A 17,472-nucleotide genomic window follows, 5' to 3' on the forward strand; every position below is an offset into this window, starting at 1 on the left:
CCGCAGAACAGACAAACTTAACACCCTCCAGGCAAAGATGGTTGAGAGACTGCAGAGGTGCACAGCCTGGGGGATGAACTGAGCAGAATTATGAAATATTACCCAAAAAAGACTGGAATTCCTTTAGGTTCTTGGGAGCTGATAGATTGATGAAAGCCTTGATGCAGTCATCCATGGGGATGAGACCACCTATGACTAAGCACATGACTGCACCTTGAAAAGAAAAAAAACTCCACTTTTCCTGCTTGAAACAGAGGCCACTCTCCAGGAGGCATCGGAAAACTGACTGAAGGTTCCTTAAATGCTTCTCCTGGCTAGGGCCTGTGACATAGATGTCACAAGATACCTGATCCAGTAGGGAATGTTCTGAACCAACTGCTCCAAATATCATTGGTAAATTCATGGTGGAGACGAGATTCTACATTGTAAGCGATTAAACTAGTAGAGGCCAAAATGGGTCTTGAGGACCAAGAAAGTCTGAGAAACTGTGTCCATTGGCAACAGTAGATAAGCATCATGCAAGTCAATTTGGGAAAAAAAACAGCCCCCCTGACAACTTTGCGAAAAACTCCTGTTGCTGTGGAATGAGGTACAAATCCACGACACATTGCGCATTGACCATCTGTTTAAAGGTACCAAAAAGTAGCAAGCTGCTGCTGGGCTTCTGAATTACCACCAAAGGAGTGGCCCACTGACTCAAGGAAACATGAGAAATGGCACAATGATCAAGCCAACGCTGCAACTCAGCCTTGACACCGAGCGAGGTGGCGTAGTGGTTAGACACTCGACTTGCATTCGGGAGGACGACGGTTCAATCCCGCGTCCGGCCATCCTGATTTAGGTTTTCCGTGATTTCCCTAAATCTCTCCAGGCAAATGCCGGGATGGTTCCTTTCAAAGGGCACGGCCGATTTCCTTCCCCGTCCTTCCCTAATCCGATGAGACCAATGACCTCGCTGTCTGGTCTCCCTCCCCAAACAACCCAACCCAACCCTTGACCTTGTTGCGCAAGGGTAAGGGAACGGGGTGTGGGCAACAAAATTTTTTGGAACCCGTAACAGCTTAAAAGAAACATGTCCCTTGAAATTTTCTGCCTGGCCCATGGTATTCTCAAACAGAGGGCTACAGGATGGCTGTAAGGAGTCAAAATTGTGAAAAGGAATGGACTGAGACACTAAATGCACTTCGACCATGATCTGAAAGCTGAAAACAGAAAAGGCATTGGGCCCAAAGACATTTTGCGCTAACAGTGAACTGATCACTAACGATGTAAGTGGCCATTCCACATTCTTGTAATGCACAGAGATGGAGAATTGCCCTACAACAGAGAGCACTGTTGATGGAGTGACCATTGTAGCTCTGGGCACCCCAAGATCTTGTATGCATCCAAATAAGTAAGGCTGACTGACGAACCGGCTGCCCATCCAGAATCAAAATCAGTGAAATATGCTGAGGCAACAGGTGCAAGGCATCAGAGGCAGCCCCAGAGTCTAGTGAAAACATCAGGGAACCCTGATGACTAATTTATAGGGCCCGTCGACTGTCACAGACAGTTGCCAAATGGCCTACCTGCCAGCATACCCCCCACACATGGCGTCCACATGTGGGCAGTTGCATTGAACATGCACACCCGATTAAGTCACCTGCCAGTTATCAGGAGGGACATCCCTTGCCACCACCATAAGCTCATGCAATTCCCCGATTTGGGCAACATAGGCCAAAGACAGGTTGGACAAGATCAATGTCCTAGTTTGCACCTCAGGAGCTAACCTGACAATCACATCCCTTATCAGCACGTCTGCATTTTTGGGACACTTAAAATCATTCTTGTGTGATAGGCCTTGTGAATCTGCGATCCAAGCCACATATGGCTGTCCAGGGCGTGTTTGGTGCTGGTTAAACTGCAACCGTACCACTATCACATGTGTCTGATGGCCAAAATATTGGGTAAGCAACTGACAAAGCTCATCAAAGGAATGCTTCTCAGGCTCAGTGGAGGGCTTCAAATTTTGGACAGCTTCATACAAACCCACGCTGCTGGACAACAACAAAGTGGCCCTATCAAATGGATTGACAATATGCCTTATCTGACAGTGACAGAAGAATCAGCACAGGTAATCCTCCAAGCTTTCACAGACTCATCGAAACCAGCAAATGGTGTCAAGGGTCGTAAGGGCAGAGAAGGAAATTGCCCCGCAGGCAGGTGGCCTCCCACCGGCGAGGTAAGGGTGCAAAGCAAGTCCGCATTCTGCATGTGCTTCCGTTGCTGCCGCTGCTCCAGCTGCTGTTGCTCCTTCCACAGGCACAATTGTTCCTGCCACCACTGCAGAAAAAGTGGACCCGTGGTTAGCAAAAGTGAACACTATGAAAACAGGAAAACAAAAAGGAAAACACAGGGACATTACGCGCGTAACAATGTGCCTCATACCACTTTAGTACCTGCACAAGGTCTGGCAATGCTGCTACTCGATACAATCAGTATGGTGATGCAAAGGCTGACCGTCACCTGGTAAAAACCGAGCAAGAGAACCTCGTGAATATACCGAACTCGTCAGGTGAACTAAACCATGGGAAGCAGAGAGCCCATAACTGCTTAGGTAAGCGTACGACAACTCAGCATGCATCTGACATTGACAGCTAACAATTTAGCACATGACAACTCAGCACGAGCGCTGGGCTAGGTCCATGGCCAACTAACTCTGCAGGAGCACTGGCCTACTCAGTTTACTGCTGCTCACAAATAAACACTTTCATCAGTGGGTCTGCCCATATGACACAATATGTGCCTGGAAGACTTCTGAAGTACTCTGCTGTTCTATCTATGCCAGCTCATTTACCTCCATCGGGGCATCTGCTGGCGGGGATACTAAATAAGTCACAATAAACTATCACTCAAAATACTGTCAACATAGTCCATGAATCATAGAAACTATTAACTAATTGCCAATCAATGGTAAATGAGATGATGGCTGATAAAGAATGGTTTTTCTAATACTTCTCCAATAATGATATATAGCAAGATATAAATGAGCTGTGTCTTGTGATTCATACTACCTAAGGAGAAGCTCTGTGATAATATTGTCTGGTCACTAAGGATGGCAAACACAGCATACATGCATCACTAATTTTTAGTGCAAAACAATGTTGCACAAACACCATCTGCTTGTTGTCACAACCACAATTGCAGTGACAAGCTAACATATATTGCACTCTCAAGTTATTTGCTTAGCAAAAACTACACAACTCTATAATAAGGACGAATGACACTTTTGTATGAAATTTGTAACAAAGATGGTGGAGTATGCTTTTGCATTTTACTTTTACACAATCGGCCCAGAGGACAAGCTTCTCTTCCACTGAATTCTATTTCCTACATTCTGCTGTCAATCACCCTCTATGCCTATCTGCAGCAAGTCCTCATGGATTCCATGTCTCCAACTTTTCATTGGTTTGCCTACTGGTCTTCTTCCTCAGAAAGTCACGTCGATTGATTTCAAAGAACATCCACGTTTAACCATCTGAGCAACATGCCCTGCTATTGTAAGTCAATTGGTTCTCATCAGGCCTACAATATTTGGTATGTTGTAGATCTCATCCAGCTCACAATTATGAGAAATCCTCAATTCCTCAGTGATCTCGCCTTTTGCTGGACTACAGATCATCCTTAAGAAATTCCATTCGAAAATGAGAATATGATTTAAGTCTTTTTTACGGGCACTCCAAGTTTCACAACTATATAGCCCTACAGGTAGGAACAGTGTTCTGTACAGCTGGAGTTTGAAATTCCTCGACTGACTGTAAGTTTTCAAAAACTGACTCAGACTGAAGTATGACTAGTTAGCAGCTTGGAACCTTGCTTTGGTTTCTGCCTCATGTGAAGCATTCTTTGTAAAGATTACCTTCTAATATTTAAAATTATGAACACTTTCGAAGCATCTGATTATGACCCAATGGCTGGAGCAGTTTCTTGAATGAGCGTGGGGCCTATCATCAAATATTCAGTATTTGATGCATTCACAAGGACACCAATCCTGCTCAATGACGCCTCCATGCTGTCACTCATTTGCATCAATTTTTCCTTAGATCTGAACAATAGGGCCACATCATCGTCAAATGTGAGATCTGTGATTTTCTGACTCTCTACCTCAATCCCATTGAAATTCTTATAGAGAGCTAGCTACCCTCTCATTATCTTTTGAGCACCATGTTGAACAATATCAGTGACACGTCATGTCCTTGTCTCAACCATGTGTTGAAGTTAAAGCTCTCCATGTCTTTGATCCAAAGCTTGTGAGCTAACGAGCATTTTGCTCTCATTTAAGTATATGGTCGAAAGAGTCAGCCTTCAGGAATTGTGAAACGAACCCTATCGTCCAGGACCGGATGCCACAAAGAGCACAGATTCACCACGAGATGGGGAAACTCACAGGCGTCTATTGTCAATTGAGGCCTAAGCACTGCAGTGTGCGAGTGAGACAGACGACAACCTACGTCATAGGAAAACCCAGTAGAAGGCTTTTGTGGCCAAGGAGACGTAGCAGTGTTAAATATGCCGGACTGAAGATCGGCCATAAAGGAAAACGTTTATGAAAACTATTTAATTCTGTAGTAATACAGGGAATTAAGTCACAGTAAATTTAATCTGCCATCCTCCATAAAATTTCATGGTGAACCCAATAAAACTTGAATACTGGTCATTTCTATAATAGTTTAACATTTACTGTTATAGTGAAATTAACAAGTTTTGTAACAAAGACCTGAATGCTAAAATATGAACACTTTGGTCGATCTTAATGATCCGCATTTCATACAGAAGCACATCATTAAAATTACAAGCGTCGTAAATATCAACTCTGTAACTTCATTTGTTTAAGATATACAGTAAATTTAAATTATCAGTATTTTCAGTTAAACATCAGATCATCATTTCCTCCACACAAAACACATTGAACGATGACAGCATGACACCTTATTGAATCATTAGGTAATAGAATATTTGTTGTAAAGTTTAGTGCATAATAGTTACTTTTGCTCTTTATTGATTTATCAGAAAGCACATTGGTGCAAGGCTACTGGCAGTGACATTCAAAGTTAAGAAATTGTATTGGTTTTATGTAAAAGAAATTAACGTTTATTATGTAATGGATATTATTGTTACTTTATTTAGAACATGGAAGTGGTCAAGCTTTGATTATTTAAATATGTTAAAATGTAAAGTAATGTAGAATAAGCTGCAGCCAATCATATGGACAGCTTCAGGAAAGGGAACTGCTCTAGTCAGTTGAGCGAAGATGTTCGACACACGGGAAACACTGTTGGAAACGGGCAGATAGCGGTGCTGGCCGAGACACCAAAGGTCATGGTTCGGATTGAGACGCGAAAGCCGACAATCAGTCTTTAGACAGCTAGGAAGCAAAACGACTTAGAAAATTTCACTTTGTGTGGTATCGCAGGGCTTCTCTGAGCAGTGAGTAGCCGCGCACCTGGTGTGAACTCTTAACTTTTCGTGTAAATATCAAGGTGGAGTATTGGACTTGTTTCATGATGAGATTGTGAATGATTGAACTGTGTCAAATGGATATGTGCTCAAGTGTAATAGTAATTCTAAATACAGCCACTTTCACTATTAGTTTTCTTCCTGAATAAACATTACTCTAACTAAATGTGAACTGTGAGGCCTACATCATTTATGGGTCATTAATTTAGTTCCCGATATTATCACTACTGTTATTAAATGTTATGTTAACTTTGTATTTTGCAAACTTGCCATCAGCCAGACAATTTAACCAAAGGGTCACAAGTGTCTAATTCAGGGCGTGTAAGGCGACACGTGTGGTTCAACCCCTAGATGAGTTTGAGCCAAGACATTTTGACAAAGAGGAATCGCATGTGAGCTCGAACATCTATGGAATGTTAGCTCACAAGCTTCACTTTGCCTTTTGAATCACTCAGACAAACTCAAACTAGGGTGACAAGTTTCTTGGTTATTTCAACTTACATAGGTAGTTCATGAGGCTCTCCCGATGAACGCAGTCATATACCTTCCTAAAATCTATGAAAAATACATGAAATGTTTGCCACATTCCCATATCTTTTCGGTGAGCTGTCGCAGTACACAGATGTTGTCCACAAGCAAATGGTCATTTCTGTAACCACCGTAATATTAATCAAATATTTTTTCTGCAAACAGTTGCATTCTATCCAGTATACAGTTGGACAAGATATAGCAGATGTTCAGAAGAGCGTATCCTCTACCTTTCTAGTGTAAGCATAGGGCACATGACCACTGTCTCCCAATCTTATGGGACCTTCTCCACAATCCAGATCCTCTTGATTAGTTGTTAAATTTTCTTGTGCAGTCTCTCCTCTCCAACTTGAATGACATCTGACAGGATTCCATCTTCTCCTGGACTTTTGTTGTTTTCCAGCTTCATTACATGATTCTTTATTTTATCCAGAGCATGCAGAGGATAATCTAAATCGGTGGGTGGGTGGGGGGGGGGGGGGGGTGTTCAAACTTTTATCTTACCTGATGTACTTAACACTAACTGCTGGGGGTGAGGTTGGGGGTGGGGTGGGGGGTGGTAGAATAGCTGGAGGTATATACAGTTAAAACATTTCATCATGTGGTGGGGGTTTCAAATTAAAAATATTGAATTTACCATAACTAAACAGAATCTTATGGATTTTTTTCCTGATCATTTGATAGACACTTACTTCTTAGGTCACACTGCTACTTGTTTTCAGCCACATGCAGCCTGCAGGCCTCAGGATGAACGCCTCAATCTACCACGCCATGGGCTTGGAACTCTAACAGATCTTCAGATTCATCATAGTTGAGGTGCTTCCTGAAGTACTGTTTCTATCTCTCAGCAATGCTGAAATCACTGGTGAGCATGTTGTCTTAGACAAACTTTTGATGGCTCCGATATCCCTTCCCGAATAAGTGAACTTTCCGGTACATCTTTTGATCCACTTTTGCCAAGATATCATTTGAACCTCATCCATCATTCCTTTGCTGTACATTACTTTGCTCTCATCAGTGTTTGGTTGTTCTCCATACTTCTTCAAACTGTACTTTGCCTCATGCAAAATTTGTGTCTCACAGCCAGCTCATCTCGTCTTCTTTTCTCTTTGCTAAAGTCTTAATGCACTTGTCCCCCAACAAAATCACTGGCCTCTTTAAGAATGACTGTGTTTGCCACCTCATTTACTGCATCCTAGACTTCTTCCTACACTTCTTCTGGGTTCTTTTTTGAATCCTTTTCCTGAAGAATTTCAAGACTGTTGCTGGGTCAGAGCTGAAATTCATCTTTCTTTGCAGTATCTTCAAGTACATCCACATAGTCATGTACAACTTTCTTAGGATTGTTTCTAACTCTGGCTGTGGGTTGTACTTGTAGCCAGCATTTTGCTAGGACTGTAGCCCTTGCTGTCTTTACATCCATCACCTACATCTTTGCTTTCGTGTCAATTCCTATGTGATCTATCTGATTAACTGTTTTACCATCTGGCAAAACCCAAGTTCCTTTATGGATATCCTTCCAATGGAACTTTGTGCTGCTGATGAACATCGCTTTTGAAGTTGCAAACCTTATGGACATGATGCCATTGTTGTTGTTGAGCTCATGTAATCTGTGTCTTCCAGTAGTTGAATGGAATATGTCTTCTCTTCCCACTTCATATTCATATTGCCCAATAAGACCTTACAGTTGCTACTGGGGATGGCATCCATGACTACCTCCAACTCTGGTCAGAATTCATCCTTCACTTGGGAGGTGCTTCCTTCTGTGGGGCTTGGCAGTTCACAAATGACATTTTACATATCTTCAAGCGTATTGTTAATAACGCTCTTTAGGGGTCACTGACAAAAACCCTAATAACTCAGTAACTCTACAAGCCTCACTCACACAAAATCCCATACCCAGTTTGTGTCCTGCCTCACAGCTCCCACAAAAGACTGCATACTTTTCAACATCAAGGGTATCAGTATCCTCCCAGTGAACTTCCTGTAAAGCAACTAAATCCTTCCTATATGTTTCAATCTCCTTGACTAGACTGATTGAAACACCTGTTTTTATAAACTATAAATAGTTCACATTCAAAATTATATTCCTTGTTCTCGCCCTTTTCATATATTTTTTTACTATGAAATTCCAAGGCTTTCTTGTAGTCTGTTACCAAGTTTTTCATGATGGTGTGGTAATCCATCGCCAACCCCAACATGGAGGACTAGGGTTTCTGATTTAGGGGTAACTTTTCTCTAGACAAATTATTTTCTCTACAGCTGTTGAGGGGTTTCTGATTTAGGGGTAACTTTTCTCTAGACAAATAATTTTCTCTATAGCTGTTGAGGGTTATCTCCTCTTTCCTTAAAAATGTGAAATGATTAAGGCTAGGGAATGGGAAGATACGGTGCTGTGAGACCTACTTCATCTGGTTCATAACTAAGACTTGTCTGGCTTGGGAGATCTCCCCAGCAGGTTACGCTACCACCAGCATAGCTCTTACTGTCATATGAACACACAAACCTCTCTGTCCTGTCCAGATGGACAATGCTACTTGAAGGTGGTGTCTTCTGCAGAGGGGATGGGTACACAACTGAGTAAATAAATAAATACTACTTTATTCAAAGACACACAGGAGAGGAGTTTCACAGACTATTAAGCAAAGAGGATGCAGACTTTTTAGCACGTAATTTGACCCATATAAACTTGCATTTTGGATTTTTATTAAATCGAACAAGCAAATCTACAACGATCATTTTGTTTCTTATAACAGTGTTTACCCAGTAACGAAATGCTCCATATCTGAATGGTTAACGTCACTGCCTTCAGTGTGGAAGAACTCGGCTTTGATTCCTGGCAGAAGGAAGCACCAGTTGGGGTCCACTCAGTCCTTGTGAATGAGGATCTGCTTGAATAAGGAAGCAGCAGCATCATTAGGATTCATCTGCTGGCAATAATGCTGGAGAGATTGGTGACATCTTCCGCAACCATAGATCATTCCCTGCACTGCCTTGTAGGTAGGAGTCGACCAGTCAGAACGGGCCTAAGGCCTAATCTGTGAGTGGTTTGTACTTACTTTTTATCCAGTAGCTTTTGACGGGAGCACACCAATTCTTATCACTAACAGTGTGTTGGTTGCAGTCAATTTTACATGTTAACAAAAATGTTTTTAGAGAAACACGCTGTTTTGGACGAGGTACTTCACTTGTTCCTCAGATCCATTTTCAACATTTAAAGGCATTATCGAATAATAACTGACTACCCACAAGAAACACAGGAATCAACTGCCCAAAATGACAAATATTATTCCCGAAAACCATATCAGAATCTAATGCATGACAGTAAAAATTTGAAGAATAAAACACACAAGAGGAAGTAATATATCTAGTCCTAAGCAATGCTACCATTACTACAGCCTAAAGTGAATGAAAGGCTATACAACAGAAGAACTGCAAGGAAAAGAAAAGGTTATCAAGCTGCTGAGCCATACATACCTGTTCAAAACAAAGTTTATAAAGACCTAGCTCTTCATGCAAGCCTTTAAACACAGAGACTGGGTTGTTGTGAAAGACATACAATCGTCCACCAACAGCTCTAAGCTGCCTGTCAATATCTTTGAGGGATTCGATCAGAAACCTCATTCTGTTGAAACCTACATTTTTTGTGCCTGGAAAATACTTTTTACATTACTATCACACAAAAATAATTCAATGTTCACACAAAGTATAGCAGTCTTTATCCTATGAGTGCCACCATGGTTAGCATGTGGTACTACACAATTCTTTTTTTTTTTTTTTTTAGGATTCTATTACTTTAGAAAAATGAACAATCCAACTGCAAAAGAGAAAAAAATATCTACTTATCAAACAGGATCTGGACAACAAGCACAGACTATTGTTTAGTAAATTATTGTCCTTCACAATAATAGGTTTCTTCGTCTGAAAAAAGATGAGACTTGGAGAAAGTGAGATTTAACAGGAATTGATTAGCAACATCAGTGTAAAACAAATGTGAAGCAATACTAAAAGGAAAGAAAATTTGTTCCCTTGACCTAAATAGTTTCCCTAATGAATTCCTAATTAATTACAATTCTTTCAGACCTTTACTCTTTATTGATACTGAGAGTATCTGCACGCACCTTAACATAGCAGTTGGATGTTCAACTACAGATAGAGTTTACTTTTTGCATAATGAAATGCTGAATAAACTTTTAGTGTACCATCACTAGCACTATACACATTATCATGAACACAAGATCAGTCAATACTACGGCCACAAAAAAAAAAGTTTATTAACTCGATCTCATTCTTTGTCACATATCATAAATAAACTTTGCAAATGCAGTTACCAATGAGACATTAGTTACTTAATTAGTCATTTAGTTAGTTATGTGTTAAACAGATCATAGTCATGACAAATGTTACGATATGTAACATGTCAATTGAATAAACACACGACACACTTTAAATAAATAAAAAATTGTGTGTCTGCACATTGGCCATTTACAAGTTATCATCTATGTAAATGATTAATTATTGCTACTTAAGTATACTTCTGTGGAGCAGAAGTTGTTAAGGAGAAATGTCTTCAGTGCACATTTGAAAACACTTCTATCACAGATCGGACATTTTATTTCCATTCGTAGATTGTCAACTACTCGTAGTTTTAATTGCATATTTCACAACTTCCTGTGCCAAAGCTAGATTCATTTGAAGGGTAATGTCAATCATTTCTCCTCCCAGTACTGTACTTGTGAATATCTATGTTCTTCCCAAACTAAAAATAACTGATCAGCCAGCGCAAGCTCCAGTTCAAGAACCCGCTGACATCAACTGCCACTGCCAGACTGCCTGTAATTTATCTAGTTTACTACATTTTTCAAGTACTTAAAACAATAACATTAAGTTATGTTTATCACTGTTGTAACCCTTTAATGTAAGCACACGCTCAAACCCCTTGCAAATACGAGTGCCTCCACTGCCGACTGTGGGAGGTCGCCTCACATCTGGAAAGGTGGTGCAGCAAGCACTGTGTCGTGTGCACAACAGGCCAATGTAAGCCGATCGTGCGAGCCCTCAGCCTCGGTCCTGTTTACTTACTTACTGTATGTTCAATAATGAGACTGTACGTTGATGTCTTCTATAGTTATGAGACTTTGCACTGTTCTATACTTAATTAAGTGTTTTGTGAACCTCTTCATGTGGAAGCAGAATAAAACTTGGTTGGTGTTATTTATAATGTGTCTATACAACGTTAAAACAACTTGGCGTCGAGTGCAGTATTCTACTCCATATGTTTCATTTCTTGGTTCGAGATACAACCAACATATCAGTGGAACAAATTCTTAAACTCTTGTTGAATAAAGTGAGCTCTAACTGACAAGGCTCTCTACGTGGCACTAACAATTTGGCAGCTTCACTGACATTCCAGGTTCCACAGTCCTTCCCTCTGTATGATGATTCTACAGAAGATGGGGACACACATGAAAAACACCATCAGCAAAATTTTCAAACTTTTGGAGTCACTGACCCAAATTTGTGCAAGGCTTTATTTTTGCCATGAATTTCTCCTCATGTTTATCACCTTGTGTCCCCGCTAGCTCCTCTTCAGGAGCCTGCCTGTCTCTCTTTTGACAGACTGTGTCAGTTGCTCTTTAATTATCATTGCAAATGTACTCATGTTACAGCTGCTCAGGCTGAGTAGCCATTTGTGCTTCCTCTCCTCCTTAACTGCCATTGGTTAGCTCACAGGCAGATTACGATGTTGCAGCCATGCAACAGCCTTCATGCCACACAGGGCAGTGTCGTGATAAGCAGCAGTGGCAGTTAGCATCTCAACAGCGGTCGCACGCTCCTCTTCTGTTGAGCCCTTTTTGATTTGATCAACATGAGTGGGCTATGTGCCCAAAGCATTGGGCAATGTGAACCATTGTATTAAAAAAAAAAACACACATATTGCATCTATGTGCAACTCTTAACGTCCTTCACCAGACATGAACATGAATGTGAACAGTGTTTCTGAAGTGACAGTAGCACCAAACAAATTCTACATTGAAGTACATGTGATGGACAAGATGTTAGAACTGCAAGTGGACGTAGGTCCAGCATTCACTTTGTTAAATTCTCAAACCTGTGTCGATCTTGGATTAATGGTGTTGTCCACTCTATCTTGCCAGTTGATGACAAATACCCACATTGGGGCAATTTTCTACTTATGTAGTGTACAAAACAGTTGTTTACCCTTTGATTTTTCAAGTGCTGGGTGATGCCAATACTGAAAAATTATTTAATTAGACACCTTCAAAATTTTTGGGCTCTCTATTTCCAATGAAGTGTACGTGGTATCAGGCAGGTTCCATACCAACAACTGGACACACACTGCTTGGAATATTCCTTCATGTTTTTGGAAGATTTAGGGTGTGCTACTGACTTCAAAGCTCACATTACAATAAAACCAATGGCACGACCCCATTTTTTTTTCATACTATCCAGTCCCATTAGCTTTACAGGAGCAAGACAAATTGGTACCACATCGACTCACGTCTTTGGGTGTTGTCACACCCGTCTCCTCTAGTGAATGGTCTACACCTTTCGTAGTTGTCACAAAACTAATTGCAGCCATCAGCTCTGTGCTAATTTTAAAGTGCCTGTAAATTCACAGTCAACTATTGATACTTGTCCCTTACCACATCAGAATGTAACCTTAGCACAACTTTCCAGGGACCAACATTTTCCCAAAATAGACCCATCAGAACCATACTTACAACTGCCTCTGGATGATGATTCAAAATCAAACCCTTCAGGTTATATCAATACCACCACCTGCCATTCGGTGTGGCTAGCACCTCGCCCTTTTCCAATGATTTTTGGAGCAACTTACTGCCTTGGTGCTGGAGTGCATTAACTACCTGGATGATACTGTGGTCTCAGGTTCCTCAACAGATTAACATTTGTGGAACCTTTGCGCCTTATTCACGGTACTACAAGCCAACGGTTAGAAATGTAATTTGGACAAATCACAATTTCTTCAGCTGTCTATCATCTATCTTGGTTTTGAAATCTCGTATGCTGGCATCAAGCCTTTACACCAGCACGTCGGTGCCATTACAGCTTTGTTGCGTCCTATCAACGTAAAGGGTTGTAAGCATTTCTTGGAATCATACTGAACTACAATGAATTTCTTCCTGATGCATACACACTGGCCCACTCATTTCATGTTCTCTTTCATAATGGTGTTCCTTTTCACTGGCTGCCCACCTGTGAGTGTGCTTTTAACCTATTAAGGTCAAAATTACATTTGACACCTTGCTTGGTTATCTTCCAACCAGTCCAACATCTTGTTTTGGCCATGAACACTTCCCAGTATGGCCTTGTGGCTGTTTTCATGCACAAATATATGGACAGTTTCGATCGTCCTATTTCATATGCTTCCAAGACTCTGAATCAGGCACAACAGTGTTGCTCACAGGTAAAAAAACAAGCCTTCGCTGTTGTATAAATGCTCAAAAAATTTCATGTTTTCCTTTATGGTTCTAAGTTTCATTTGATTACTGGTCATAAACCTCTGGTTTCTCTTTTCAGTCCCTCATTATCTTTATCAGGCAAAGCGGCCCATCGCCTGCAATACTAGGCTCTTTTTTTTTGTCATCCTATAACTACACGATTCATTTCTGACCCACAGCACAACACTCTAATGCAGATGCTCATTCTCGATTGCAGACTGGCCCCAATCCAGCATTTAATCAGGATGAACAGTGGTGTCTGCATTTAGACATCAAAGCCAAAAACAATTGTGTCTGGTTTTCCCACTACCATTTCTTGGATTTTTGCAACTGTCACGGCCAAGCCTGTCTTGCATCAGGTTGTTCAATTTGTTCATGTACGGCCAGATAAACCACCGAGCTGAGTATTGGATTATTATGCTCTCCGCCACTGCCTCTCACGTTCTGATGATGTGTTACTGTTGGTTACGGAAGAGTTGGTGTCCAGGGTTGTGATCCTGTCCACGTTGCAGTGGGATGTCATGCACCTCCTCCATCTGGACCATTGGGGCATCTCTCGTACAAAATTGCTGGCCTGCCACCACGTGTTTTGGCCAGGTATTGACAATGAGAACATGCACATTGTGAAAGCCTGCCCACAGTGCACTGGCCTGCCTCCCACTGCCCCTGGGAGTGTATTCGTGCTGATTTTGTAGGTGTGTTCCTTAATTCCAATCTCTTGTAGTAGTTGACATTTTCTCAAAATTTCCATATGTGGTTCGCTGCCTGTCAACATCCATGGCAGCTACAGTCACAGCCCCCCCCCTCAAAAATTTTTTTCCTTAGAAGGATAGCCGAATACGCTTGCGACGGACTTCGGCTCACAGTTTATGTCACAAGATTTTCAAAATTTTTGTATAAATGGTTGCATCTGACATGTTACGACTCCTCCCTTTCAGACCCAGTCCAATGGAGAGGCAGAGTGACGGGTCCGTACATTCTAAACCCACATGCAAAAATATATTACTTTACCTTCTACCAACGAAGCCCTCAATATTTTCTTAAGTTCATATAGGTGGACTCTAGTCGGTCACCGTAGCACTGTGGAGCTATTTCACAGCCGCCAGCTCTGTACACTGCTTCGTTTGGTTTCGCTGATGCCTGGCCACCCACCAGTACCTGCCTCTCAGAGATTCCATCTGTGCTCTGCCGTCTGGGCCCGTGGATTTGCGAAGGGCCCTAAGGGGATACCAGCAGTCGTCCACCACTGGGCTTGGTGTCACAACACCTTGACCAGCTCTGTCCACGTGTGACTGACAATGCAGCAGAGAGCTCTTCGACCCGCAGCCACCTCCACAATCTGCACTGGCCCTCGCAGTGTGGTCCACACCTCCTCCAGGCTCCTGTGGTGCGGTCCACAACTCCTCCAGGCTCCTGCAGTGCGGTCCACACCACCTCCGGGCTCCTGCGGTGCGGTCCACACCTCCTCTGGGTTCCTGCGGTGTGGGTCATGCCTCCTCTGGTTCCTGCTGTGTGGTCCACGCCTCCTCCAGCTCCTGCGGTGCGGTCCACATCTCCTCCGGCTCCTGCGGTGCGGTCCATGCCTCCTCCAGCTCCTGCGGTGCAGTCCACACCTCCTCTGGCTCCTGTTTTCTCTGCTGCTTCTATCACCAAGTGCTTCCTGTGTGTGGACATGGATACAGCACTAGCATCACAAGTGCTCCCTTATGGCCTCTGTCAGGGGAGTGGGTGCCACACCTGCCCACATCCACACCATTTCAGACCATATTCTCCTGTGCCAGCACAACTCCTGCTCCAGCAGTCATTACCTATTGACTGCTCCAGCAGTCATCACCTATTGATGAAGATATGGACATCTCCACAACAAACACTTTTCCCCAAGGGCGAAGGATTGTCTTAACCCTACAGTGTGAGTGTGCACAATAAAACAACAAGCATTACAAGTGCCTCCATGACCAGCACAGAGAGGTTGCCTCGCAACCTGTACATACAGCAAGGCAACTACTGTGCCGCATGCACAAATACCCAATATAAGCCTGGTGTGCCTGCCCTCGGCCTCACTATTTTTACTTACTTATTGTATGCTCACTTACAAGACTGTACATTGATGTATTCTGTAGTTATGACACTTCCTACCATTTTATTCTGCATTCAGTGTTATTGTGAATCTCTTCACGTGGAAGCAAATTAAGAACTTGGTTGATGTCACTTCTGATATTGTGACTGAAAAATGTTACAAGAATCATATTAGCTGATTTAATTTACTATGTCATTAAAGCAAGTGTGGTTCCTCGCCAGTGAGTATGTCATGTCTTAGGTAAGAAATGACCTGCCCGTATGGACAGTGCAAGTTCTCTTTTCCAAAGACTCTGCCTACTCGCATGCACAAAACACAAAAAAAAGCTCCCTTTCTTTGGACATACAGAAAATTTTAATACTTCTTAAAGTTAGTGAAAACTTGGGCTGTTCTTGCCTTCACGGGAAACAAATAACTCAATAATTCTCATCATTCGCTCACTACATCCTGAATAATAACACTCATTTTTTTGTTAACACATTTTTATGGATTGTGCCACTCAATATGTCAATAGGGGTGCCTGTAGAACAGGTAGCTACACCACACGTCACTGCTGTTGTTTAGTCAGCAGGTATTTTTCTATCTATTTAATTGTAGTTTCATTCTGATGACTATTTTTTTTTTATAAATGGGACTGAGCAAAACAAAATGTGAATTGGTTGTCAGTTGCCATCCCAATGCGTGTTTTTAATTTCCTGTGGTTTATAAATAAAGCTACCTGGGATTTTTTTTTTCTATCAGGTTAAAGAATTTAACCACACTGTCATAATTTTCATCAAAATATAAGACATACAATTATGTTATTGTAATAACTAACGTATATCCCAGGCTACACTACATTTCTACCTATTACAGCAATCCTATTTTTGTGTTGAGATTCACTGACTCTGCCAACTCACAAGCAAACTGTCACATACCAGGCTAACTTAGGTCTTGGGCTACAGGTGAGTCTGTGAGCACATCTAGTCCCCTTCCCCCATTAACATCAGTTGACATCACAAACGCACAACCACACTGCCGAATTGCAACCTAACCTTGGTGTTGAGCTATGCTACAGGCCAGTCTTCCATTCACAAGCAAATTGTCACATTCTATCATAATCTAGATCTTACACTTCTCTACAGGTTAAAATGTCAATACACCCCCCCCCCCCCCCTCCATATTCATTGGCCTTATCAACCCTAAATCAAACTGTCACATTTCAACCAAACCTAGCCCTAGGACTATGCTACAGATCAGTTTTTCAGCATATCTTGTTTCCTTTCCGCTCTCCATATCAAAAACAAATGTAGTCAATTTGTATCTTCTGCCAAAGGAAATAATTAGATTTAGCAATTCTCATTGGCTACCATACGATTAGCTACAAATTGCCAACATTGGCTTGCAATGCAGGAGCCATAAAATACAGTGTGTGCTTCAGCCGGGGATACCTTTCTTTATACAGACTCACAAACTAATTATGCAATGATGAAAGCACCTGAAAAAATAAATACATTCTTTACAGAAGTACACATTTCAGCAAGTATACTAACATTGCTTTTATTTGTAAACAAACCTGAAATAAAAAAAAATTCAAGCATGACACCTAAAGTATCAGTTTCTCATACTGGGTGATTCAAGAGGAATGTCACATAATTTGTGAGGTGATTCTCCATGCAAAAATAAACTGAAAAAGTCCTATGAATATGTGTCCAGTTTATATCATTACAGAACTAGAGGAGGATGAAGACTACAGCCATCCATGAATGATTATGACGACAACTGTGACTTTTACTTACAGAAATGCTGGGTAGGCGCTGTGGTGGGCAAATTAATGGTGAGACAGATGACTGATCCATCCTACAAGATGTGTTCAAGAAGCCCTCCACCCATCTCAGTGCACTTGTC

At 41.8% G+C, this 17,472-nt stretch overlaps 1 protein-coding gene across 4 annotated transcripts in view; it reads right to left on the minus strand.

Moving 5' to 3' along the window:
- LOC124595241 (cryptochrome-1) overlaps positions 1 to 17,472 on the minus strand; it is a 100,109-nt gene that overhangs the window by 72,310 nt on the left and 10,327 nt on the right. For all 4 annotated transcript variants that reach the window (XM_047133903.1, XM_047133901.1, XM_047133900.1 and 1 more), the window contains exon 4: positions 9,502 to 9,674. In XM_047133903.1, the coding sequence (XP_046989859.1) occupies positions 9,502 to 9,674 (173 nt within the window). The remainder of the gene's footprint in view (positions 1 to 9,501; positions 9,675 to 17,472) is intronic.

Source organism: Schistocerca americana, chromosome 2 (assembly GCF_021461395.2).
Source record: "Schistocerca americana isolate TAMUIC-IGC-003095 chromosome 2, iqSchAmer2.1, whole genome shotgun sequence".
Lineage (NCBI taxonomy): Eukaryota > Metazoa > Arthropoda > Insecta > Orthoptera > Acrididae > Schistocerca > Schistocerca americana.